The 26,395-nt window shown below is 33.8% G+C and overlaps 1 protein-coding gene across 2 annotated transcripts in view; it reads left to right on the top strand.

Moving 5' to 3' along the window:
- The window catches only part of Nf-YC (nuclear factor Y-box C), a 63,698-nt gene extending 42,126 nt beyond the window's left edge, over positions 1-21,572 (top strand). The window contains exons 7-9 of one of the 2 annotated variants that reach the window (XM_081745453.1): positions 8,380-8,526; positions 10,374-10,439; positions 21,102-21,572. In XM_081745453.1, coding sequence (XP_081601579.1) covers positions 8,380-8,526; positions 10,374-10,439; positions 21,102-21,191 — 303 coding nt within the window. In that variant the 3' untranslated portion in view covers positions 21,192-21,572. The remainder of the gene's footprint in view (positions 1-8,379; positions 8,527-10,373; positions 10,440-21,101) is intronic. The other variant, XM_081745458.1, reaches the window with a different exon arrangement.
- The last annotated feature ends 4,823 nt before the right edge of the window (positions 21,573-26,395 follow it).

Below are 26,395 nucleotides of genomic sequence, written 5' to 3'. Positions count from 1 at the left end.
TGAAGATGGAAACTATTACGTTGGTAAAGAAAAGTCTACGCGATTGAAGAAAGTCCCGTATTCTGGCCCTAATGTTAGGACAAGAAGTGTAAACATTGTTCTACGGTTGCCTGGACCATGTGCAGAAGCTAAGAACGCGAAATCTGCTCTTGAGACATTTTCACTTTTTATAGATTATTCTATTGTGAGAATTGTAACAGTAAATACCAACAAATTCATAGAAAAGTTACGGGGAGTATATATGACAGAAAGAGATGCCATCGTGTCAACTTCTGAAGAAATAAGAAGTGTATTTGGTTTGCTACTTCTAGCTGGATCTCTCCGTGGAGGTCATCAAAATCTCGAAGATCTGTGGGACCAGAACGGCTTTGGCATCGAAATCTTTTACACTACTTTGTGTCTAAAGCGATTCTTGTTCTTGCTACGGTGTATACGATTTGATGACATTTACGATCGTGCGCAACGACGTGAAGTGGACAAATTTGCAGCTTTCCGAGAAGTGTTTGAGGTGTTTGTTGCAAATTGTGAAAGATATTATATTTTTGGACGAACAGCTAGTTCCCTTTAGAGGTCGCTGTAGTTTCAGGCAATAATATATGGCCAACAAGCCAGCTAAGTATGGTCTGAAAATCTTCACTCTTGCTGATGCCAAAACAGTATATACAAAAACGATGGAAGTCTATGTTTGATGTCAACCTGAAGGACCGTATGTGCAGTCAAATCGTCCTCAAGAGATAGTTCTGCGCTTGGTAAGACCGATAGAGAACACTGGCCGAAATATAACAGCTGACAATTGGTTTTCTAGTGTGCCCTTAGCACAAAACTTGTTACAAAGAAAGACAACGTATGTTGGTATCTTGCGCAAAAATAAACCAGAACTTCCTTTAGAATTCACCAATGTGAAAACTCGAGAAGTGAGCAGTAGTCTATTTGGATTTAGGCCCAATATGATTATAGTTTCTTACAAAGCGACCCAGAAGAAGAGTGTTATTTTGTTCACCATGCATTACGATGGAGCAATCGATCCTGAGACTGGTGACCAGAAGAAACCAGAGATGATCATCACCTATAATCGCACGAAAGGGGGAGTCAACACGCTGGACGAGATGTGCTCAACGTACTCGGTTGCAAGACGATGCAGAAGATGGCCACTTGTTCTATTCTATCGTCTGCTTGACATAGCTGGAGTAAATGGGCAAGTAATATTCGTATTCAATAACCCAGAAAAGAATGGTGCTAGGCGTCCTTATTTGCGGGAAGTCGGCATGAGCCTGGTGAAATCGCAACTTGTGAAAAGAACAGCTACTACAAACATTCCAAGATGTCTGCGTGAAAAAGCAGCAAAGATTGCAAAAATTGAGCTCCCTCACCCTCAGCCTAAAGATTCCTATGACATGCAAGTGAAAAGTTTCTGTTTCAAGTGTCGAGCCAACATGTGTGCTGCTTACATGAAACCCGTGTGTGATCAGTGCCTTAGTAGTCAATCTCCAGAGTAAAAAGGAACATTTTAGCTGAAGCCAAGTTCCTTCTGCTTAACACATACTGGTTTCAGAACAGAAAATAATGTCTTGCAGAGTTTGAAAAGGTGAATAAACATACGTAGGCACACTCTTTTCTGGAAAAATAGTTCTAATTTTAATTTTGACTATACTAAGAGATTCCCATACAATATTTTCATATATTTTGGTGTCTGTAGTGCTATTGTATATATATATATATATATATATATATATATATATATATATATATATATATATATATATATTATATTCACAGATCAACAAATATCAATTAATGTTTACGGTGTGGATGATGACAAAGCAACAATTTTTCCTTTACGAATTAGTGATAACAATTCAATTTGTAAACCTATTGATTTATTATATTATAATAGTTGTTACTGTCTAATTACAAACTTAAATCGATTAGTCAATATTCAATTAACTACAAGAAATAAAATATTTATTTGTAGAAGATGTTTGCAATATTTTTATATACACTTCAATTTATATACATTTCATTTTTATATACACTTCACAATATTTTATTTTATTCACTCTGAAATTATTGCTATAAAGCAAAATAAAAAAAGGGTAAAATCTCAATTGGAATCCTAAAAGTCAAGACATTGTAATAAACTGCATATACAAAAACTAGATTTTTTCAAAGAAAAGAGTGATAAAAAAAAAGTATTTTATGGTTTTAAAATCGAACTACTGTTAAAGTTAAACAAATATCAGAGTGTATATTCAATGAAAAAGCGTATTTCGTTATCTTAATATTTGCCTATTTTTTATTGTTGTAACGTAAAAAAATGTATCCAATAAAATACGGAGGAGGAGATAAAATGCCAGCAATTTTATTTTTATTTTTTTTATTTCGTTATTATCTCATATTTTATATCAAAACCTATTTCTGGTGGCTGGTAATAATCTCTGTAATACCATAAATTTGTGTGCCAATAAATCTAAACAATACTTTAATGAAAAAAGTAAAATAACTTTGAAGGTAAAATTTACCCCCACGCGCCTACTAACGGTGAATAAAAGAGCGCGCCTGGTTAAGGGTTAAAATTTCCATGTTGCCAACCAACCTATGGTTGAGGTGAACAAGAAGAAGTTTTTGTGCTGTAATTCCTTTACCCTCAGATTTTACGAAAAAACATCATTCTTACCTTTGTTTTAGAGCATTCAATTTGTTACAGTTTGTAAGGTTGAAGGAAGCGTTTGGGTCTCATTCTAAAGAAAACAAAATCCCAACCTACGTTTCCACGCGGGAAAAAGCAGGCAACGTCTTGGGCGGCCAACGTAAATGGGGACCGACTCTGACTGACTGACTTCCGGAATAAGAAGTCAAACTCTACCAGGTAACAACGACATCCTCAGAGGAAGATGAGCGAGTAGAGTTCAGGGCAGCTTCTTGTCCTTAGGAGGGGAAACTGTCCTAAAAGGCGGAGAAACCACAAGGTGGTTGGTGAACGGAAAGGAAAGGAAATGGAAATACCACCACATTGTATTTTTTCCCAGGAGGTACGTAGTAGGAGAATAAATACAGTGATAGTTTTTCCTGAGGTAAAACATTCCGAAGGTAAAATAGTCTCTCGTTTAAGTCTCCGGGAAGAATTATCAAATGAGAAAATAACAATAATAATAACTCTCTTTTCAGAATAGTAACCTGGAATGTACGAACTTTACGACGTGCGGGTAAACTTCAAAATTTAAAAGTGGAAATGAATAAATGTAAAGTGAATATAATGAGCTTGAGTAAAGTGCGATGGTCAGAAAAAAATCGGGAAATTACACAGTATTCTATTATGGTGTCATTAAGGCCGAGAATGGTAGGCAATAGCAATGAGGAACGGAATAGCAAAAGACGTAAGCATAACCAAAATAGAATGCTGCAATGAGTACTTGATGTTCATAAAGCTAAGTGTAAAACCAGTGGATATTGTGATAATACAACCAACCATGATGACAATAAAGTAAAAGAAACATATGACGAGATTAGTGACATATTGCATTAGGAGGGAGAGGTAGGAGATTCACGATACATTCTTGTGAAGCAACGTTTAAAAAATAGTATAAGAGACGCGAAGACGCTACCGGAAGCGGACATTGATTCGGATCAGAATCAGTGGCAGAAGTACAAACTTGGTTAAAGTCAATCAAGAAAAATGGGAGAGGAAATCGAAAATGGAACTTAGAGCGACTAAGAAGTATAGACAGTGGTGTGAAAGAAGATATTGAAAAAAAATCTGTGCAATGGGCGATATGGTAGGCAATGTGGAAAATAGCTAGAGAAAAGTTAAACAGATTCTGCTAGACACATTCCACAACAACATTGACAGGATGTAAAAAGTACCGAGTAAACCATGGATAACTGAAGCGATGCTTAAGAAGATCGAGGAACGCAGAAAGGCGAAAACGATAGACATGAGAGGATACAGAAGGCTAAATAATGAATTGAGAAGAGAGTCTGACAAAGCCAAAAAGAAGTACGTGGATGTGTAAATAAATAAATAAATAAATAAATAAATAAATAAAGGGACTTCAACGGCACGGAAAGTGTGATCTGATGTATCAGAAAGCACAAAAATTAGGAGGGAGAGGTAACAAAAAAGTATACATACGTTTGAAATCGAAGATCAACAAGGTCATGTAGTCACTGATCATCGAAGAATGCTTGGAATCTGGTAGGAATACATAAAGAATCTATATGACCAGAAGAACCGCCCAAAATATATTATGATTGAAACAGAGAAATTTGTGAATGACGAAGGAAAAGAACTCAATATATTGAAATGTGAAGGAGTACAAGCGATCAAAGACATGCAAAGGAGAAAGGCCAGTGAAGAGGACGACATACCAGTAGATTTGCTCAAGGGATTAGAAGACAATGCAATGAAAGTACTGACTTCACTTATTAACAAGATCTACCTGAGTGGAGAATGGCCAAAGGATTTTCTTGATGTTACAACGATTGCATTACCTAAGAAAAGGCAGGCAAAGAAATGCGATGATCAGAACCATTAGCCTTATTTTCCACATTGGAAGGATTATTGCGCGCATACTGAACAGGCAGCTGGAAACTAAGATAAAGATGATTTTGGAGGAAGATCAATTTGGATTCCGGAAAGGAAAAGGCACCAGAGGTGCTATTGGGTTGGTGAAAATTATCAGAACGAGTTCTTGATGTAAAGGAAGAGTGGTGTTTGTGCTTCATTAATTGGCGAAAAGCTTTCGGCGGGGTCAATTGGACCAAACTTATGAAAATACTTAAAGAAATCGAGGAGAGAGGAACGACTCATTCGCAACCTGTATAGGAAAACGAGTGAAATTTCGCTTTAATCAAGGAGTATAAAGATCGGAGTAGGAGTCAGACAAGAATGTAATATGTCACCCCAATTATTTAACATGCACAGTTGCTTAAGGACGGAAGCATTAAAGGGAGCTGGAGATTTCAAGATTGAGGGTTGATCATTATGTAATATGTGGATGATACTGTTATTGTAGCTAGAACCGAAGAACTACACGAGAAGATGGACAGCATAGTTGATACTGGAAAACAACATAGAATGGAAATCAACGTTGAAAAGTCGAAAGTTATGAAATTATCCCGTGGAAACACGCCCTTCAGAGTAGAACAAAGAGAACTTGAAGAAGTCGATCATTTCAAATCCCTGGAAAGTATTTTGACAAGATACGGTTGCTGCACCAAAGAGATCAGATCAAGCATTGACGTAGCCAAAGAAGCATTCAACACGAAGAGATCATACTTAACTTATCTAGAACTTAACAAAGAAAGAAGCTGATGAAGTGTTGTATATGGAGTATTGGACTTTGGTTCGGTTCGGAGACTTCTACATTACGGAAGTTAGAGAAGAAATATTTAGAGAGCTTCGAAATGTATGCTGGAGGAAGATGGAGAAGATAAAACGATCGGAGAGAATAGCAAACGAAGATGTTTTAAAACGGGTAGGAGGGAAGAGGGTGGATGTTTTTAGCTAGCGTCCTTTGTAGGAAGGCCTATTGGATTGAACACATTTGCGAAGAAATTGTCTTCTTCATACCACTCTAGAGGGAATTTAGGGGGCGGCAAAACTTGGGAACTTTTTAAAGATTCCCAATAAAATAATATTTAAGACTAGCAACACGCAGAGTCCCGTGCGAGCGCGAGAAAATGTGTTAATTCGCTCTAATTACAGTAGTTACTAATTAGCTAGCTTATCTGATTATTTTTAAAAGTCATCCTTTCCCACCCCCAATCCAGAGGGTAAGGATAAACTTAAACGTTGTAACTTGAAATACCTAAACTGCTACTCAACAAGAGCTGATATGTTTGAAAATCACGGCTTGTTTCCTTGTTTGACACATAAGTTTGTGCGGAAGGGCGGAAAATTATTTAGAGCACAGGGGGCACACAATATAAAAATGCGATCCTGCACAGTACTTGTTACAAAAGTTATAATAATGAGTATTTGACACTCTTACCTCTCACCCCTTCTCTTTCCTAAACCGATTCAATTCAAAATTCCAGATTTTGACTTCAACAGTAAATGCTTTTTCTGTGAAAAGCAGATTACTCAAGAATGTATTGAAAGACAGGTAAAGTTACGTGTCGCCAAAGTAACATTTTGTATTAGATGGTGAATAATATGGCACAATTGATTTTCACAGCAGGTAGAAAGTGCAAGGATGAATGGGGAAACAAACTGGTACATCCTATTACACAGTTCAAGTATTTTGAAACAGATTTATTTACTTTGAATGTACAGTACTACCTATGGTATATTCAAACGTTTTACCAAATGCTTTCAACTCGAAAGAAAGAGGATATCCCACCAGCTACAAGTATCAATAAAAAAGTGGAAATTATATATATCTTTTATACAGATGACAATGAAGAATACCAGATTTCTCTAGGACAGTTACTTGAACAGGTTGTGGAAAACAGTCGACCAGGTGTTAGAACTAAAAAAAAATCGTCTTCAGGAGAAATACGGAGAGAATATTTTAACGATAAATGACGTTTATATTTTATATTTCGTTATATATGCCCACGGTCCGAATTGCAATATAAGTCAACACGGATAAATACCTTAATTTTATTTACCTATACTTGCATAAACTACTGATTGCATGCATTGAGGATCAGACATCAAATGCAGAACACCATTAACTTTTTATTCTTAAAACCTTTATGAAAATTATTATTCTGTTGTCAAAGCAACCAAGCAAAATAGCTATCTTCTTTTTAACAACTCACATTATTTGATTATCAATATAAAATCAACAACATTATTCTACATTTCTTCTTCTTATCAACAAATCGTGCACTTTTAAGCACCGTTATCCAAAATAACTACAGGAAAATGGATGTTTCAAGGATAACAAAGCCCAAACGACCCAAAAGTTTAACTATTAGTGGGTAATCAGCAGTTCTGTCTACTTCCTGTCAAAATCATTTGTTCCATATCATCACTTTATACAAAATGTTACGCCATGCAACAGACAACTTTACCTGTCATGTTCTTGAATAATCTCCGTTTCACAGAAGAAGCACATTTGAAGTCAAATTTGGAATTTGTGATCGAATTAATTCAGGGTTGGGGAGGGTGCTTAATATTACCTCCTCGACGAACGTAAGCCAGAATCAACTGCTCGCTATTTTTTCTGACAGACACTGTGAACAGTAATTTTCTCCAATGGCTCAATCCAGTTTGCTCTACTTAATCTAATTTTGTCTCAAGGGGATGAAGACAATAAAGACTTCACTGCTGTTGTAGAAAGTCATAATGTTGATATATCATATGAACCCTGTTAATTTTTCATCAATTTTTGCTCATTATTTCATATCAGAAAATGAAGGAATTTTGTGCAATAATCGTAAAATATGAAGATTGTGCGCTTTTTAGTCTCTGAGTTTAGAAAACCACAATTTAGCGTATTTATTTTTTCAGTATTTCCACATCTAAGAGGTTTAGAAAAACCTTACAACATGCAGATTATAGTAAATGTAATGCTTTATAAAAAAGGTAAAAATAATTGTTTTCGCAGGACTTGAGGGTAAAGAATTATAGCGTAAAAGCTGACTAACGTCAGAAAATGTAGGGTTTTCAGATCATCCGGAGTTATCCTGGTCTGGAAGGTCGAAAGCTTGAGTTTTTAACTAATGTCTAGGTGCATACAACATGCCAAAAACAAAGGTTTTATTACCTTTTGTAGGCTAAAATGTACTTGTCAATTTGACTATATATACCTTAGAACATTCGAAGAACACACGCAATTGATCGATTACGAAAAATAGTAAATTAGCGGCAAATATTAAACATCTATTAAATATAAGTAAACTTTTGGACAATTTTTGGTAGAATAACCAATATTCTTCCGACTAATAGTTAACCTTTTAATGATTTCCTGTAACAATAGAATTTGCTAAAATATATCAGTGTTATTTAACTTCTGAAGCATATTTTCTTTATAATCATTTTCATATATCTTTTTCAATAAGTTAAATTTTCATTACGTGATACACCAGCAGTTACTTACTTAGAGCCAATCATTGAATTCTAAAACCAGTTGCTTAATTGTCGGCTAATATTGTTTGTTGTTATTCTAAAAGAAGTTACTAATTTTTACTCATACCTGAAATAATCTGTTCTTTTTAACCATGATATTCACTAAGTCTTGTATGTAACATTTTGCTTTTTCTACAGAGCTTTATGTGATTTTGTAGTGAAGAATTCTTATATGAAGTGCAATTTCTCGTTATTAACTGTACCAATTTAAATATACTGAAACAATTAGGTTTCTTACTTTTTTTAAACAAGAGATTTAAGTTGTGAAGAACTCATGTATATGTAATTTTGATTATTTTTAGATACAACTAACCCCAGCTCAGTTGCAGATGATAAGGATGCAGATACAAGGAGGAACAAACCAACCAATAATAATTCAAACAGCTCCCATTCAGGCTATTCAGCAGCCTACTGTCGTTTCCAGTCAGTCACAGCCACAGATTATTCAGGTAAGTATTAATGAAGAACATTATACGCAGGAAATTAGAGGCTGTTTATCAGAGGAATATTAATTTACATATGCAATGAAGCCATACTGAATTTTCGTGTAAGTGATATCCCTAATTCTAGTTCTGTACTTGCGAAATTCCTTCCCCTTCATTGTTTCATAATTTCTAATGTTCTGTCTACCATTCTGAATCGCAGGAAAAGGAACTAGTCATTATCGTCATTGTTCTATTGGCTTAGCGTCCCTAATTTGGTTAAATGGGCTAAAACCTATCTTATGATAGAACATCCATACAAGTAATTTAAAATTTTAGTGTGAGGGAGAAGAATAGTGCTTCGGAACGTATTTCATACAAGAAAAAGAAGAAAAAAGTAATATGGAATTGCATTTTTTTTAAATAGTTTTGGTCGGCCATACTGGGGCATCAGAAACTAAAAACTATCATGGAATATTGTATGCATCTACTGCATCATGAATTCTGTTGTTTTACTGAAATGCAGCTGCATTTTAATACCAAGTTGCTAATTTGAATACTTCAAAAGGAAGTAGAAAACGAATAATGTAGCGAAAGAAATAAAAGTGTCTCATTATTATAATTGTTATTGTTAAAATAGTAGAAAAGCAAGGACGATATCAAACTTTTGACTTACTAGTTGTTTCATACTTAGAAAATATTTAGACACTGTTCAAAATTGCATAATCTGATAGACTGTTCAATAAACTTAATTTCAATAGCAGTTTGACTTCAATTCTATTATAAAAGTCAGAAAAGGAAAGAATCAAAACATACTCTTGCTAAACGATTATATATATATATATATATATATATATATATATATATATATATATATATAAAGTGGTGTGTGTATTTACAAATCAATAGTCAATTACTTTGCAAAGGAGATGAGACTCATGAAAGTACAACAATAGGGGCTGAACCAAAAGTTGTTAAAAGTATATCTATCTGCATTGTAGCGATTTTTTTTTTTTTTTTTTTTTCGTTTAAAAAGTTTGCTTTGATACGTTTGAGCTCAGTACCTAACAAAAATGGGGAAGGTTCTTTAAAACTTATAGCCATAAGTGAGAATGTTGTTGGAGTTGGTTAGCTGGGAAATAGCTTTTTAAAAATTATTTTAAAATTTGAATTAAGTATAAAATAGAAGCGTTGACGAATCCAATATTATGGAAAGATGAGTAAGAATTTATAAAATGTTCATTACCATCATCATTGTTGGACATTTAAATTAAATTTATAGCAATTTCAACGTCATCTAATTCAGTAAGTAAATTTTTCGTATTTCTTTGCATTTCATTTGTTTGTGTGCGTGTGTGTTGTTGCGTTGTGCACTTGCTATTATAATACATTTAGCTATGTAAATTGAGCTCATGTGTTTGCTTAGCTTTAACAAAATAGCTCTTTGATAGTAGTGGTAGGTATTTTAATCTTACTCACGATTTTCAGTAGAAAGCATGCAAGAAAATGCAAACAAGATTCGGAATTTCTAAATAACTTTATTTATTGATATTTTTGTTTTGTTTTATGTCTTTTATTTTACTATTCAGCGCATGGCATGTAATTCTGCTGTACAGTGTTAACTTCTGTACCTATAAAATAGATTACAACCATGCTTTTCAAGTATCATGCGCAACAAAGTATAATATGCATGCAGCTCATATACAAATTATTAATTACATAATTTATTATTATTATTTTTTTATATTTTCAAAAACTTAATTACCCAATAAATTATTGTGTTGTACAGCAGTTTACCAACGATCTTTTATTTTTGTTAAGCAGAATGTGTATTCACCTTAGCTTTCTTCCCATTTCTTTTCCACCCTTTGTAGGATTTTGGCGAAGGACGAGACAATTCTGGAACTCACAAAGTGGAGAGATTAATTTGGGAAGGAGGGGTTTGTATTATTCTTTATTTTTTGAATCAACTTTTTATGTTGACTGTTGCTTTATCAACAGAACACACGTCTTCTTGATTTGGTACATTTGTATAGTAGTAATTACTTAAAAAGTTGAAGTGTAAATATATTGAGGTGAGATTGTTACTTTACAGAGCAGAGGTACGTTTTGAACACCAGTATGTAGAATTATCGCTGAATTGTCCTCCGCTTGATCATCATGCTTTCAAAATACTTCAAGTAAGGTAGACCAACTACGAGATCAAAACTGCATACATTGTATTATAAGACAGGCATCTATTGCACTTGAAAAAAGATCATAACAGTTGAATGATCGAGAAATTGTTTCGTACATGTGATACATTATATCAGTAAAGTCTACGGTATTTAAGATATTCTTAAGTATCCATGCATGTAGTCAGGTAGTGATACATGCGCTAGGACATGTTACAAAACAAAATTCAAAATATGTCAGAAGTTTGAAAGAGCGACACGATAGATTGATGTGAGAAATACCGAAATGAAGTTAAAACTCAACAACAGAATTAAATTGCTCTTTACTTGCACTATCACTTGAGATCTGTAACATTAATCTTTAGTACAACTGAACAGTAAAAACATTGATACCTGAAAGCATCTAATTTAGACAGCGCACAGCGGTACATTTTCCCAATTCCCTGGCCAAAACCTCTAATTGCATATAATTTCATATTTTTGCTACTCAGTTGTTAAGTACATAATTAAAAAAAGCTTAAAATCGTTGTAGTGGTTTGGTTGAGTAGTAGAATAAGTCTGATGATATTAATTTTTCCAGGTAATGTGAAACTATAAGTGTGTGAGCTTAATTTCAGGTAAAGCTATCAATAATGTTGTACTGTTTCAATATGAACTGAAAATGGTCATAATGTACTATCAAAATACTAAATACACGTATATATTTTATATACATTTAACACACATAATTATATACCAATAAAATCACTGTTTGAAATAATATATGCGGGTTGCAAAATAAATCAAACCAAAAGAAAACCAATGTTTTAAAATTAAAAAAATACATGACTAAAAAGTAATTAGAAGTTTATGCGTAACAGTAATTTGGTCACCATCAAAATTTATAACTGAAGATTCTAGGTCATCTATTTGTTTTTCTATGTATCCTATTTTTGTAACAATAATATTAGTACTTTCATGGGTAGGTTATAAGGAAGTTTTATAGAATTGACAACAATAACTGACAATGCCTTTTAACCCTCGAGAAGTCGCGCTGAAAAAGTAACGCGAGTAGTCGCGTGCGGTCAAAAGGACCGCACGAACATAATGTGTTGCAAATATCGTTTTAAACATTTTTTTCTTGTATTAGAAACGTAATTTTGTATATTTTCTGATTAAGAGGGATTAAAATATTTATTATTATAATAACTTTTACAGTAGTAACTATTAGTGGAGCCTACTATTAGACATATACTGTTTTTGTTTTTTTTTTTATTTATTTAGAATAAAATGTTTTTTGTTACATATTTCTTTAGATAGATATCTACGCACTGGTTTTATTGAAAATTCTAATTCTGATGATGATCTTTTGTTTTTTGTCAACTGTTTGGTTCGTCTAAAATTAGAAATGCAATAGTAAATTACTAAAATAAATACTATATACACACAACAATAAAACAAAGCTTCAAAGCGCATTTTACATTCAATTATAGCTCACTCGTAGCTAAGCGGTTAGCATACGCCCCTTTGGCGTTGAACTTCCGGGTTCGATTCTCGGTGGGAGCTCATGTGTTTCGGATCCCACGTTAAGTAGTAGGTCTACGTCTTACATAGCCTTGATGCTGAAAGGGGCGCTAAATTGAAATAAAATCAAATTTACATTGAATTATTTTACGGTCCTATTATTTTCAAACTTCACCTATACAGCACTTCATTGAATTATTTTAGGTTATCTTCAAATTTACACTGTTTTACACTTCGTCGGCGCTTATTTTGTCCTCTCCTGCTCTAACTACATTCGGGGAATCGCTGGTCATTTCTGGGTTTGAGATCTTGTTACGATCTGCTTTTGGTAAAAACAAATCGTATCATTGAAATCAATTTTAAATATGCTTATTGTTAGGTATGAGTTTAAATATGCTTATTGTTAGGTATGAGTTTAAATATGCTTATTGTTAGGTATGAGTTCGTTTATCTTGGCGTGTTTAATTTTGACCTGCACTTAATGTTATTTATTTGGTGTGTGTATAATGTTGACCTGTGCTAACCAAAAAGATGTTTACTTGTGTGCCATTAGTGTTGACCTGCGTCGCATGGATAATGTGTCGTACGTATGTATACATTATCCATAGATATCCGTTGCATTCTATAAAAAATACAGATATATATAAAGCTATTTTGTGTGGCCATAGAAAGTAAATTCTAAGTATAGTGCTAACATGTTCAAGCGAATGTACACAAATTTGATATACATTTTATAATGTAAGTCGAGTAAATAGTCCATAGCTTCAACTGAATGAATTTATTTATACTCCATTTATACTCCATGAGATTTCGTATTACCATAATTATACTGTTTGTGACAATAGAAGTGCAGTTATGAAGAATATAAATTAACGTACATAGTTCGTCGTCTGACCCAGAAAATCTAATTCTTTTTCCTCAAAAAGAATATATTTGGATTTGAACTCAACCTGATAAAAGTTATTTCGATATTAACAGTGTTTTGGACATTTTAAAAAGGGTCAAGTGGATGATGAAGGTAATATAAATTTAGATTTGTCATAAGAAATGAAGATCGTCGTCTTTGGTAATGTTTCTGAAAGAACCTGTTTCTTATAAATTTTAATTTCTTAAAAGTGAACTAGAAATTCTTCAATATATATTCTTCATTATATGTGTTCCTTTGCAAGTTTAAAGGAAGTATGTGGTGCTACTATGGCTAATTAAGCTACATTCGCGGTCGCACATATCTGATCAGACTATAAGGGGGACATGTTCAAAATTATGTGTATATATAATCCAGCGATAAAAGAAATTACAATGGCACACAAGAGACTACATAACGAAACTATTGAAGTAGGGTAACGATACTTACCGGATCATTGTAGGTCGAATTGATATTTCACATTTGCAGCTCGTTCTCAATAGAGTAGTTTCCATTGATCAGGAATTGAGACAAAGAAAAGTTGAGTATTAAAAGTCAGCGCAGCAATATCACCTTCTCTTATTTGCCCTTTTATGCTATCTATGCATGATGCCTGTGATCTATGCACTGGTTATGCAATCAATAATTGTTTGCTAAGGACCGGTCTTAACTGTGATAAAAATATAAAAACCAATACAAAGAGCAGCATTTGATTATTGTATGTAAAAGTGATAGATCCAAGTCTGTTTGTTTTATAACAAAAGAATAGGTTAAGTTAGATAGGTTAAATTATTTAGGTTAGGTATAGTATATTAGGTTAGGTACGTTATTTATTATTAACTGTACTATTGTTATGTAGACATAACTAAAGTGAAAAAAAAAATTGTAATGCTTGAAAGTAAATATGAATATATTGCTCCTTAGAAAGAGAAAAATGTATAAAAATAATGTTAATGATTCTGTTTATGTTAGAACGAATATGAATTAATTGTTCCTAGCTAAAAACAGACATTTCTGTGTTATCGAGCTCACTATTTTAAAATCTTTATAATTCATAAAGAAAGTAATGTGAAAGGCGTATTAAGTTGTTGTTATCAATTAGCAAGGGATGCTTCTTATTGTTCGATTCAGAAATTTAACTGAATGCAGAAAGACAGGCATAGATTCCAACATAGGATATATAAACATACAAATAAATGAATAAGCATGCATTGAAGGCAGGAAAGGTGTTTTATTGAACAGATTGGCTACATGACTGGAAACTTAGATAAATTATGTTAACATGACTCATAATAAATCTGTTTAATGCAATCTTGTAATCTTGGACCTGGGTATAAATTATTCATAACTAGCAGCGTTCACCCCGCTTCGCTGGGGTCACCCCGGAACGCAATAAACCTTGTTAATTAGATAATTTTTACTTTTTCGCTTTCAAGTGATATGATAAAAACCATAGTAGATTGCAGTAAATGTTAACATTATATCGCCTGTCATTTATGTTAACCCGCCGAGTGACACGGTCATGCGGGTTGCATATAAATACGTTTATTTTTACCTATGATGAACTAACAAAGGATTTGTACGTTATGGACACTTGAATGGTCAATTATCTCAAGACACTGGTAATTGAAAATTAAAGTGATATGATAAAAACCATCTAGGGTCCAAATCCTAATAACCCCCAAAAATGAAAGAAATTGGTTCAGCCGTATTAGCGTGATGAGGGAACAAAGGATTTGTGCGTTCTCTTTTATATATAAGATTTTGTAATAAATTTGCTAATTAAGTTCGTTGTTATAAGCTGCATCATACATCTGAAGATAATAAACGCCAAAAGCTATAGATTTTCAGAGATATGCTTTATTTCAATTTAAACGAATAATAATATAAGCTAGATATAATAATATATATATACATATAAGCATTTTTTTCACTTAATAGTATAGTATGTAAGATACGCTGAGGTTTCTTGTTCGGAGTGGCACTGCTGCAAGTTCCTGGAAAATACTTATTTATAAATTTGGATAAATAACCGTTGCGCTTAGAACAATTTAGACTTTAAAATCGTAAATTAAAAGTTTTGAGTATATTTTAAAAAGGGTGGCTAAAATAGCCAGAATTGTTTAGTTTAAATAAATGCGCCAAAGTGAGTGCGTTTTAATCTTCAGACTCGCTCGCAGACTCCTTACTTCCACTTTCGTGTTCCCTCACTTCTACATTTTTTCTTTTTTTGTTATGATCTTCCTCAGACCCTAGATCCTCAGACACTAGATCATCTCGGATAATTTATCCGAATAGTCCATTCCTAACATTTCCCTCCGTTCTTTTAAGCTGTTCATTTCTAATTTCCTCTTTTTCCACACTTGGTATCAGTTTCTTAACTTTGTTGACTTCTCTTCCATCCATTAAAGTAATATTTATGTTTATAAAGCTTAAAACATCTCTAAAGCAAAGGTCACGTACAGAGCGAAACACTGAGAAAAAAACATTACACGGTTAGTCGCGCGCGGTGGAAAGCACCGCAGAGTCATTAAACAATCACTAGTAGTTAAACTAAACAACGGATAAGGGAGTGATTGAACAGGAATGTTCGGGAAGGTGAGGGGTAAGATTAGCTAGACGGTGGAGTCTGTCGGACAAACAGAGTGGGCACACGATAAAAAATAATTTCCCTGCGGTGCTTTTGACCGCGGCGCGACTACTCGAGGGTTAACCTGCTAATGGGACTATGGAATCCGACGATGTTCTATATGACTTTCTGAACTTAGAAGTTCTGTTCGGAGTTGTAAAAATAATGCCCTTTACTAATTTGCAACCTCGGTTTCTCCTGCAGTTCATACGATGATTTGCGTTGCATATGCAAGTTCACTTTTAGTTATTGTTATTCGCAATGTTACTGTTTTCCTCCTTTATGAACGGTCGCTACTTTCCTCAAACCCAGTCGCTGGACGCCCACCTCTCTGATGCTTTTCAGCAACGTTGATAAGGAGCTCGTTTGCAGCCATTGTTGGTTCTTGTCAAGAAATGTTTGTGTATTTCTTCTTGCCTTTTGCTGTCTACTTTTAAAATCGCATATCAAATGATTTAACCCAACTTTTGTCTCTAGAGTGTTTCAGTTCTGACCCGGGTAGCCTAACTATATATTCCCTCAAAATTTGCATTTCCCTCTGAATTTTAGTGCTGTCTTTTCTTGCATAACATAAAATAATTCTTTCCTTATTAGAGTTGTATGTCTGCTTCTGATCGTGGAAGTAAATAAAATATAAAAGCACTTCTTGCACAATTTATTCAAATAATTAGCACACACTGGCGTAAACCTAACTGCACAGTTTCTAATAATATGTACAATTACTCGTAAAATGGCAGCTAAAAGCAGAAGTTTTGACTGCAATCATAAATAACAAAACCCATTCTATAAAACTTGAGCCACAGTGTTACTCGCTCGTGCAGGATCGGTAACTTTAAAGCTGTGCGAAAATTAATAACAAGATGTATCATTGCATAATACACATATATAGGTAAATGATTATTTTTTTATTTAAATGTTATTAGTAATTCTCAATAAATATCATACTAAAGTATTCTACAAACTTCCGGGAATTGAATCCATGTTGTGGTTTTCTTTTCTAGCACTAATCGTTAAAATATTACAACTTTAGGAAAATAAAATTTCAGAATAACCGTTCACAAGATTATTTCAAGCTGACTGAAGTGGATGTTTAGGTTATTCTGGTTCCGTATGTTCCTATAATAATAATAATAATAATAATAATAATAATAATAATAATAATAATAATAATAATAATAATAATAATAATAATAATAATAATAATAATAATAATAAAAGTTGAAAGCCACATCCTTCCTCTTCAATTTATAATAACATTGAAAGCTAAATTAATGATTTTGATTTTAAGGTTTTGGCCAGGAATTTGGGAAAATGTACCACTGTGCAGCGGTGGGATGAAATCTCATTAATTTGAAATTTGTAGAATATTTCTGAAGGAAATTCTTGTAAAAGGAAGATTAAAAAGAAATATATATATATACTCACGTAGATGTTATTTAATTACCTCTGGGCAGATTCCTGTGTAATAGTTATTGTAAATTTACTTGTGTATAAAAATATTTACCGATACCGTGACGAAACGAGTATGAAAATTAATTATCTTAATAATAAGGAAAATATTTTTATTGTTATTGTGGAGTTAATCCTTATTATATTTTTATGTATACTGATTAGTCTATGGATAAACGTATCTGATTTTTCAGATATATTTGAGGTTTTTCATGTATATCTTTAAATATTGGTTTTAATACCTTATGAAAACAACGTCATAGATTTTGTCTTTAAGTCATTAAATGATGTAAATTCCTAGCACAGATCGCATTAAAGAGCATTTTGGGCTGCTTTTTAAACTCCAAAATGAATCTTTACTATTACTATACGCTCAGGATATATCGTATATGCATTTGCAGTGTTACTTGTTAGTCCTACCCTTATTCACATTTTTCAAAATACTGCAATAATCAAAGAAGACATTTTATAGCTTTTTAAAAGTTTATTTATTTATTTAAAAAGAGAAGAAAAGAAAGAATTTTCTGACTTCTAATTGGTGTTGAAATATTCATAATTGAGAAATATGCCTGTATGTCACTCGCTCATTATAAACTTGGTCAGTAGTCTCGTTATTGATGAAGAATACTAGTAACTTTCAGGCAAATTTGTTTTAGATATTATGAACTCGCGGTAAAGCTTACTTTAAAAACAGTAAACGCTTTCCTCAAGAATAAGTCGTGCGAACAAAACATAAATCCCAGAGCTGGGCTCATGTACAGTTTTCTAGTGGTCGTGACATTTATTTAATTGTGATATTTAATTATTACTATTGTGATTAACAGTTTTTGTACAGTTTTTGAAGTTAGGTAAATTCTTTAACTATGGAATACATTCGGTGTTTAGAAAAATGTGTATTCAAAGAGACATTCCAAGTATGCGCCTAAAGTACAGAAAAAAAAAAAAAACTGGCCACCAATCTCTCTCTTTGAAATGCCCTATACTCTTACCTGCAGTTGGAGTCAAATGAAACAAACGTGGATTTGCTTTGGCTAATTGAGTTCTTTATTTAAAGCCAAAGTATTAGAATTTTCTATTACGATTGTCAGAATATCGCCTTCTAAACAAGGTGGTGGTCAGGATTTGTTTTTGAACAAGACTGTACCTTTTGAGCACAAGCTTAACTTCCTTTCGGCACTCAAAACAAAATACAACGTAATAAATAACTTGCATATTTCAGCAGTAAGAGAAGTATATACAAAAGAAAATGAACTTTGTTGATTATCACTCGTAGGATTTTTCCAACCGAAGGGGAGTGGGGGAAGAAAAGTAGCATAATCGCTCAATTCATAATTTTTCCTTTTTTTCTTCCCCTCTGTAACGTCTGTATTAGTCTGGCTGTTGTGACTGTCATTGTTGGTTTGCATTATCACCATCACGTGAATAGATATTTACTTTTACAATTAATTTTCTGTTTTCTTGATTGCTTGAAGAGAAATTTCTGGTCGAAAACGTTAGACAGGATTCATTTGTTTTTGTATAGGTTATTTTCTGTTGCTAAACCATGTAGATATCCGTTTTCCTTTATATGTACCCTTCCTGGTAATCTTGTTCATTTAAAAGTTATCCCAAGTTTGAAGGCGTTCTTTTTGATACATTGAAAATATTGTGAAAAAGATTACAAGTAGTATATGTGTCATCGTTAAAAAAAGACAAGCAATAATATGTATGATAGCGTGTTATTTTGTTGAGCTCGGTGTGGTCTATCGATTGATATATGATTAGTTTAGTAAAACAGAAATTAAATTTTAAAAGCTAATTATTGTTTTAGGATATATCTCATTATCCTACTGTGCACTCGTCGTGCTAGTGTCATAATGAAGTACTTAATGAGTGTATATGTCAGTATCACTTTCATCTCAGTAGGTGACATGGTTATCGTACAGCATCGATTTTTAAGTTTACGAAAAGATCCATTTTCTCGAGAACTACGCATCAGCTTTTACATTCACGTATATCATTTCGTTCAGCTTAACTTCTTGCGTACCAGTGACATCCATGAGAATGTCATGAAAACGTATCCATTATTAAGAGTCGTATTAATTCTGGAGATGATGAAATTATTTAGTGGATGCAAGACAAGAGGTAGTTCAACTGTTTCTCCTTATTTGACAGCACCTTACTGACAGAAAAGACAAAAATAAAGTTTTGTCTCACAAGGAACCCTAGGTATCTATCAGAACCCTATTTTCACGAAACTTTGTATATAGAGAGAGTACCTCGGGAAACTCGCACAGCCAAAATTGTAGCTGCAGAGTCCAAGACGTTGGGACACTAGGGCCCGAGAAAGATCAAAAGTGAAACGTCAGTACATTAAGGATATGGTGAGAAAATGCACGTTTTTCTTTAAAACTAATAATTGTAGCGACAAGAAATGAGCATACATGGATACGAGATGGTCAATATGATCGGTTAAAAGTTATAGAAAGAATATCCGCCATCTTGAAAGAGGCCATGTTGAAACTGGTGTGATTGGTGTAAATGAGAAGAGTCATCCAACGCATTAATTTTAACATAAATAGTCACAAAACCTGTTGGTGAAGTCTGTTGTGAGATTACATTGTTCCTGTGCTTCTGGTTTAGGTACCAGAGAAGCAAAGCGTATCTCATAACACTCGAGCAGATGCAGGGTGTGGAGCGCTATAGGTGAACTGATATGACGTTCTGATTTCTGTTCGAATTAAGTCAAGTCTAATAAAAAGTTACAAGTTAATGTCAAACATGACATTATTATGAAGATTGAACCCGTCATATCACAACATCCACAACATGGTGACTGTGACATAAATGATGTAGTGCTAAAATTATATTTCTATCGGTTTTTTAGTTCCACTGATCCCACTCATAGCGCTCCATAATCTGCATCTGCTTGAGTGTCATAAGATACACTTTGCTCATCTTGTACCTAAAGCACAGGAATAATGTAATACCACAACAGACTTCAGCAACAGACCAGAAGCACAAGAATATTGTAATCCAACAACATACTTCACCAACAGGTTTTTGTGGCTATTTACGTTAAAATTAATGCATCGGATTACCCTCTTCTCATTTAGACCAATCACACCAGTTTCAAGATGGCGGATATTCTTTTTATAACTTTTAACAGATCATATCGACGATCTCGTATCCATGTATGCTCATTTCGTGTTGCTACAATAGTTAGTTTTAAAGAAAAACGTGCATTTTCTCACCATGTCCTTAATGTACTGAGGTTCCACTTTTGATCTTTCTCGGACCCTAGTGTCCCAACGTCTTGGACTCTGCAGGTACAATTTTGGCTGTGCGAGTTTCCCGAGGTACTCTCTCCATATACAAAGTTTCGTGAAAATCGGGCTCTGATAGATACCTAGGGTTCCTTGTCAGTAGATGGTAGGCTTAATTGAGCATTCAGTTGCAATACACATGTGCTTGTTTTGACGATAATCAATTAGCAACTTTGAGATCGGAAAAATAAAAGAAAACTTTGTTTTGATCTCCGGTCTCTGTTGCCAACCCGAAGCAGCATAAATTCCCTTGAGAACATCAAAATTTCCCTTTTTCAGTGCGTGTTCCATAATGCATTTTTTTAAATTTTTTTTATCAGTAATGTGAATGCTCTCCTCACGCGTTCACAATAACTATGCCTATATAACGGACTAGACAGGTTTTTAACAGTAAATGAAAACCTGATATTTACAGCACGCACATAGGAAAATGACACCTGGGACGCAAGGGGTTAATAAAGTCTATCGCTTGGTATGTATCTTATCTATAGAGAAATATTTTTCCATTAAACACTAATAATATTGTAGAGTTTTTAACTTCCAGAATCACTGTTCTTAACTTTGTTTAATAGTGGTATGTTTAGATGTTTTAAATATGTTACGCAAAAGAAAAGTATTGGGTTGCATTTCATTTACAGGTGGCGAGTCAATCAGGTGGAGGAACTCCAGTCTTCTTGGCACAAGCTGCTACGACAAATCAGGGTAACCAAGAAAGTGGGCAAGAATAGATGACCATTGTGGTATCCGTGAAAAGCAATGACCAGTATTCCTTAAGTGAACCAATTTGCTTTGATGTGTTCAAGACTTACTTTGTGGTTAAATGTGACATTGTTTGCGTATACGCAGAATACGGATATTATTATAAATGTTGTACAGTCTTCACTTATTGTCTTAGAGGAAGTAGTGGCGGAAGATGGAGAATTCAAAAACACAGATCATCAGTTGTTAATAATAAAGACTTTTATTATAAACAGCCTTATATACATTGCAGTTTCCTTTAGCTGTATCCCAAGTTTCGGTGAAAATAAATGAATAAATAGAAATAAATGTGTGAAACAGTGTAGTGTCGACTGTATAGTTTACAGTGAAATTAAAAAGTTTTTTTTAAAGTGATGTTTCTTTCTTCCGACGCAATAAAGATTTATTCTTCATAAACTCATAACGACTATTGAAATACGTTGCAAAGGTAAAATTATGCCATATTAATCTGAAAAAAAATAATAATAACTTTATTCGATAGTCCACAGTGTTCCAATTTCCAGTTTTAAACAATTAAAATATAACAGAGCAAAGAAGGATCCAACGTAAACTATTGGAAAATAATAAAGAATATTTTCTCTAAAATTTCTAGGTTGTGATTATGAGTATCAGCTTTATTGTTGGAAAATGTTTGAAATACCATCCTTAAATGAAGGGTTTAACAATGGAACAAATATACTTTGATATAACGGACAACTTTAGACTTTGAATATGAATATTTTTCTTATTTACATAATTGTCGAAAGTTTTAAATTATAGTTGAATTAATTAAAAAAAAGGAGAAAAATATATTTCTAAAATACTAAATTACAAAGGAAAAAGTTTTCTGTCAACTATTTTGATTTATTGGTTGTTTCAATAGGTTAATTGCTTTCAAAGAAATTTGAAGTTAATTATTTTTGTTTTGTGGAGCAATTCTAATATCCTTAGTTACTTATTTTAGGTATATTGTTCTATATCAGAGCATAATTCACATATGTAACCAGAGCTCTGAAATAATTTTTCTAGAAATATAGAGAGTGACGCAGGAAAACTCGAAAATTTGAAACTAGAGCCTGCCAACATTGTCGCGCCACCAGTTGTTTGGTAACGATGTGATGTTGATTAAAACTCTACAGTTAGTGAGAATGGAACATTGAAGAGTGGTGCGGAACGAGCGTTCACTGTAAAATCCTTTAAGAATGGCAATAATGCGAGAGCTGCGCAAAGGGAATTTCGCACCAATCGGATAGAACGTCATTTCTTGTAATTTCGAAGAAACCGATTCAGTCTTATAGAAGTCGTCCTTGGGTGTTATGCGCACAGCCTGTGCACCAGAGACAGGGTTGGCAAAAACCATGGTTTTTATTTAAAAAACCAAAAAAAAACGGTTTTTTTGGTTAAAACCAAGTGTTTTTTTGTTTAAACCAGGTTTATTTGGTTTAAATAATTTGCTCTATATATTCATATCATATATGGACAGAAATAAGTTTGTTTCGCCTTGATGTTATTATGCAACAGCCGGGTTATGCTGGAAGGGGTCACATAAGCTTAAAGAGGAATAAAAACTGCTTCTCGAGTTACATCCGAGAGAAATTGTCCTCCATTTGAACTCGGAACCAGGACTAATTGGCCACAAATGCAATACGTCTGCCGACTCACTCACGAAGGAATCCTGATAAAAATACGTTGTACTGATCTTTACATGCTTCTTAATATAACTGTCAAGAGTCATTTCAGAAGGACAAAAAGATACACAGTTGCACAAGTGAAACCATTATACAGAATTACATATGGACAATTTCAAAGTACTACGGAGTACAGAAAAACTAATTTAGTTCAAGTTAGTTAACAACGACTTTTATTGGTCCAAAATAAAGAAATACAACGACTTAATTTGCATATCAGTAAGAAAAGTGTATAAAGATACGAATTATTTGAGTCCACTTTGGCTCAGACTCATTTATACATAAATATATACCAAAGATACTTCTCATTCCACTAAATGCCTCTCGTGGGGTCTGTATGACCCCCCCCCCCCACACACACACACAAAAGTACGGCATTTCGATGTATTTTATCAATGGTAAACATTGAAACGAAACAATATTTAGAATTTTTCTTTGATTGCAATTACACAACAATAACTACAAAAAAATCGCAGAACAAACATTTATAAACTTATATAAAAAAAAGTTGCTTTTGTAGTATAATCTTTTTGAGTAATGAATGGGGAATTTAGGTCTGAATATAATACGAATAATATACGGAAGTGAAACGTGATAACCCACAAATGTGTGTTCATCAAGATTTTACAAACACTTACACTTTTACGAACATTTTTCGTTTTTTGGTTTAAACCAGTTGGTTTTTTTTTTTTTTTTTTTGAAAAAACCAGCTGGTTTAAACCAGCCAACCCTGACCAGAGACTATAGAAGTTACTTTATTTGTCATCGACAACAGCATTCTCCTTCTTTTCAATAACGAGCAGTATCGCTACAGTTAATTGTTATAGCGTGCAAAGAATAGGTTCCAAAACTTCTCATATGTGAATATCGAAATTATGTTGTTCCAACAGGACGGAGCTACGTCACACAATACCGACAGTCCATGGTAAAATACTCGATAAATGTATGCTAGAATATATAACATACCGTCTTGATGTTACTTTTAAGACATAATTAACCATTGCTTACAATAAGAAATGGTATATCTTTTACAGTACATTTAATCATTAAATGTTCTGCATTTTTACCAAGTTTATTCGTGGACCCAATATTAATTAAAATTTTCCTGTTTCCCTGCGCCACCCTGTATTTAATATTTTAAGCTCTGTGTTTCACTATACAGATAAAATTCAAAACAGTATTTTGTATAGTTTGTTGCTTTATATAAGCGTTAAGTCCGTCTCACACGGATCTGAACTAAGGCTTCAACCCAGGCTACAACTTAACGGTGTTGCTTAACTCAAGCTTCCATGCAATTTCTTTTATACTTAGGTGATGTAGGGGTCTCAGACGATCCTTCTGTGCATTTGTTTTGTAGTGGCGCTGCTGTTGTGTTTGTTTTGGCACTGGGCGAAGGAGGTGGTGAGAGGGAAGGCAAGAATGGTTTTCTGTATTCCTTTACAGGGTTACCAGGACGTCTTCCTACAAAGTAACAGGCCTTGTGCCTCAGCTAGATCTTTCGCCGTCAAACACCCCCGTTTCCTTCATAGAGTATACCATGTATATCATTTCCCTATTTTATTCTCGTGCCGGCACCATCAACACAGTGTTAAGCGATACTGAATGAAAACATTTCTATTCATATCCTTTTGATTTTCTCGGAAATCTGACCATAAAAGAAATCTCAAGAAACTAGTAGACGAGTAATAGGTTTTACTATCAGAGCCTCTCGTAGTCGCTGTATTAAACAGACGAAAAATGTGTTATGCATAGGGCAATCAACTGTCGTAATCGTAAATATTATTGTTTTTCTATTTCACAATATGAGTTCATCCGAAGAGGATGAAATAGCCATAGCAGCGATATCTGCTCTGTTGCTGACACAAAATCCCCCTCCCCCAAAGAAAAGAGAGAAAGAGAGAGAGAGAGTAAAGAGGAGCTGGTGGACCAGGGAGTGAATTCTTCGCCGCAATAATGCACAGAAAAGCACCGTATTTTCAATGGTGAATAATGAACTACTTACAGAAGATCCTCGTTCCTTTAAAAAAAAATCTACAGAATGGATTCTTCAGAATTCCATACGCTATTGAAATTAGTAACTCCTAAAATTCAGCAGCGAGATACGAACATGGGGGAGTCTGTGTCAGCTGAAAAATGGTCTGTAGATCCTTGGATCCATCAGATTGTAGAACTGAAAATCAAATTACTTGTCCAAATATGTAAATGAGGCCAGTTATCAGGTGCGGAAAGCTAAAATAAAGAAGAAAGAGCAATCTTCTAGTATAGGTACTGAGTGTATCTGCTCAGCTCAGTACCCACAAAAAATGCCCACATAGTCCATAAAGTAAACTTATACCGCGCCAGGAATCCATCTTATACACTACACCCGGAATTTTTGTATTGTGCCAGCATTGTAGAACTGTTTCCTAAAATTTCACGAAAGCCACATAACACTGATGACAATTAACTCTCATTGTTTCTGTTTTTGGCGCATCACATCTGAATTTTATGTTTACAAGTGCTTTACGATGGATAAAATAAGTGAGTTGATATGAAAGATGCGTATATAGAAATTATTTTCCACCGATGGTGAATTTCTGCACAGTTTACAAAAGTTGTATTTTGTTTACAAGTGGAACGCTACTAGTATGAAACCATGACAAATGCTATTGATACTCGTATCATTGACAAAACCCACTCGTTTTCACTACCCTCGCTTACGCGGATACCCACCTTCGCTGACGCGCCTGTTCCCTTCAGAGACACCTTTCGCTAACGTTCTGGCCCTACAGCTTCGCTCTGCTATGACTCTGTTAGATAGCATTCGTGCTTTTTAGTGGCGACCGAGCGCAGGTTGTTTTGTGTTTTTTGGGCTTTTATGCATGCATCCGGACGCTGTATTTATATCGTAAAAGAATTATAATTTTTCAACAATTACTTATGATACCCCCTTGAATTTTAACTATGCATGTGGATATTTTCATGTCGCCCAGCATAAATCATTTAGAAAACAATAAAAGGTAATTAGTGAAAGAATTCTAATTTTTTTGAACAATTATTTCGAGTGGTGCGCACGCTTTTTTACATGTTACATTTTCTTTGGTATACAAATTGCTCAATATACTTAATTCACTTATTTTTATTGTTTTAAAAGATGTAATTACATTTGTTCACACCTGTAGTGTTCGGGCGGATACCTTCACTGCATACCTTCTCTAAGGTCTTTATTCTTGCATTTATTTAAAATAATATAAATCGTGCTTCATGTTATACAAAAAACCATATTTTTCGTATGACTATTAATAATACTACTAATGCTTCTCTTGTCCAGGCAGCATTCTTTTGAAATTACAGCGAGAAATGAAGTTGAATGTCGTCAGGCGCTACTCTTTTCTGATTGGTAGTTGTATGCAAGTCCAGAAGAAAATAGAAATTGCTTCTATTTCTTCCAAGTCAGGATCTAAATAAAGACAGCAGAAAATTTCAACCTGAACTAGGGGCCAGTTACTCCTCACACGATCGTTAAG

This window comes from Thermobia domestica, chromosome 2, assembly GCF_964235325.1.
Source record: "Thermobia domestica chromosome 2, izTheDome1.hap1.1, whole genome shotgun sequence".
Lineage (NCBI taxonomy): Eukaryota > Metazoa > Arthropoda > Insecta > Zygentoma > Lepismatidae > Thermobia > Thermobia domestica.
This window is presented reverse-complemented; position numbering and strand designations above follow the sequence as displayed.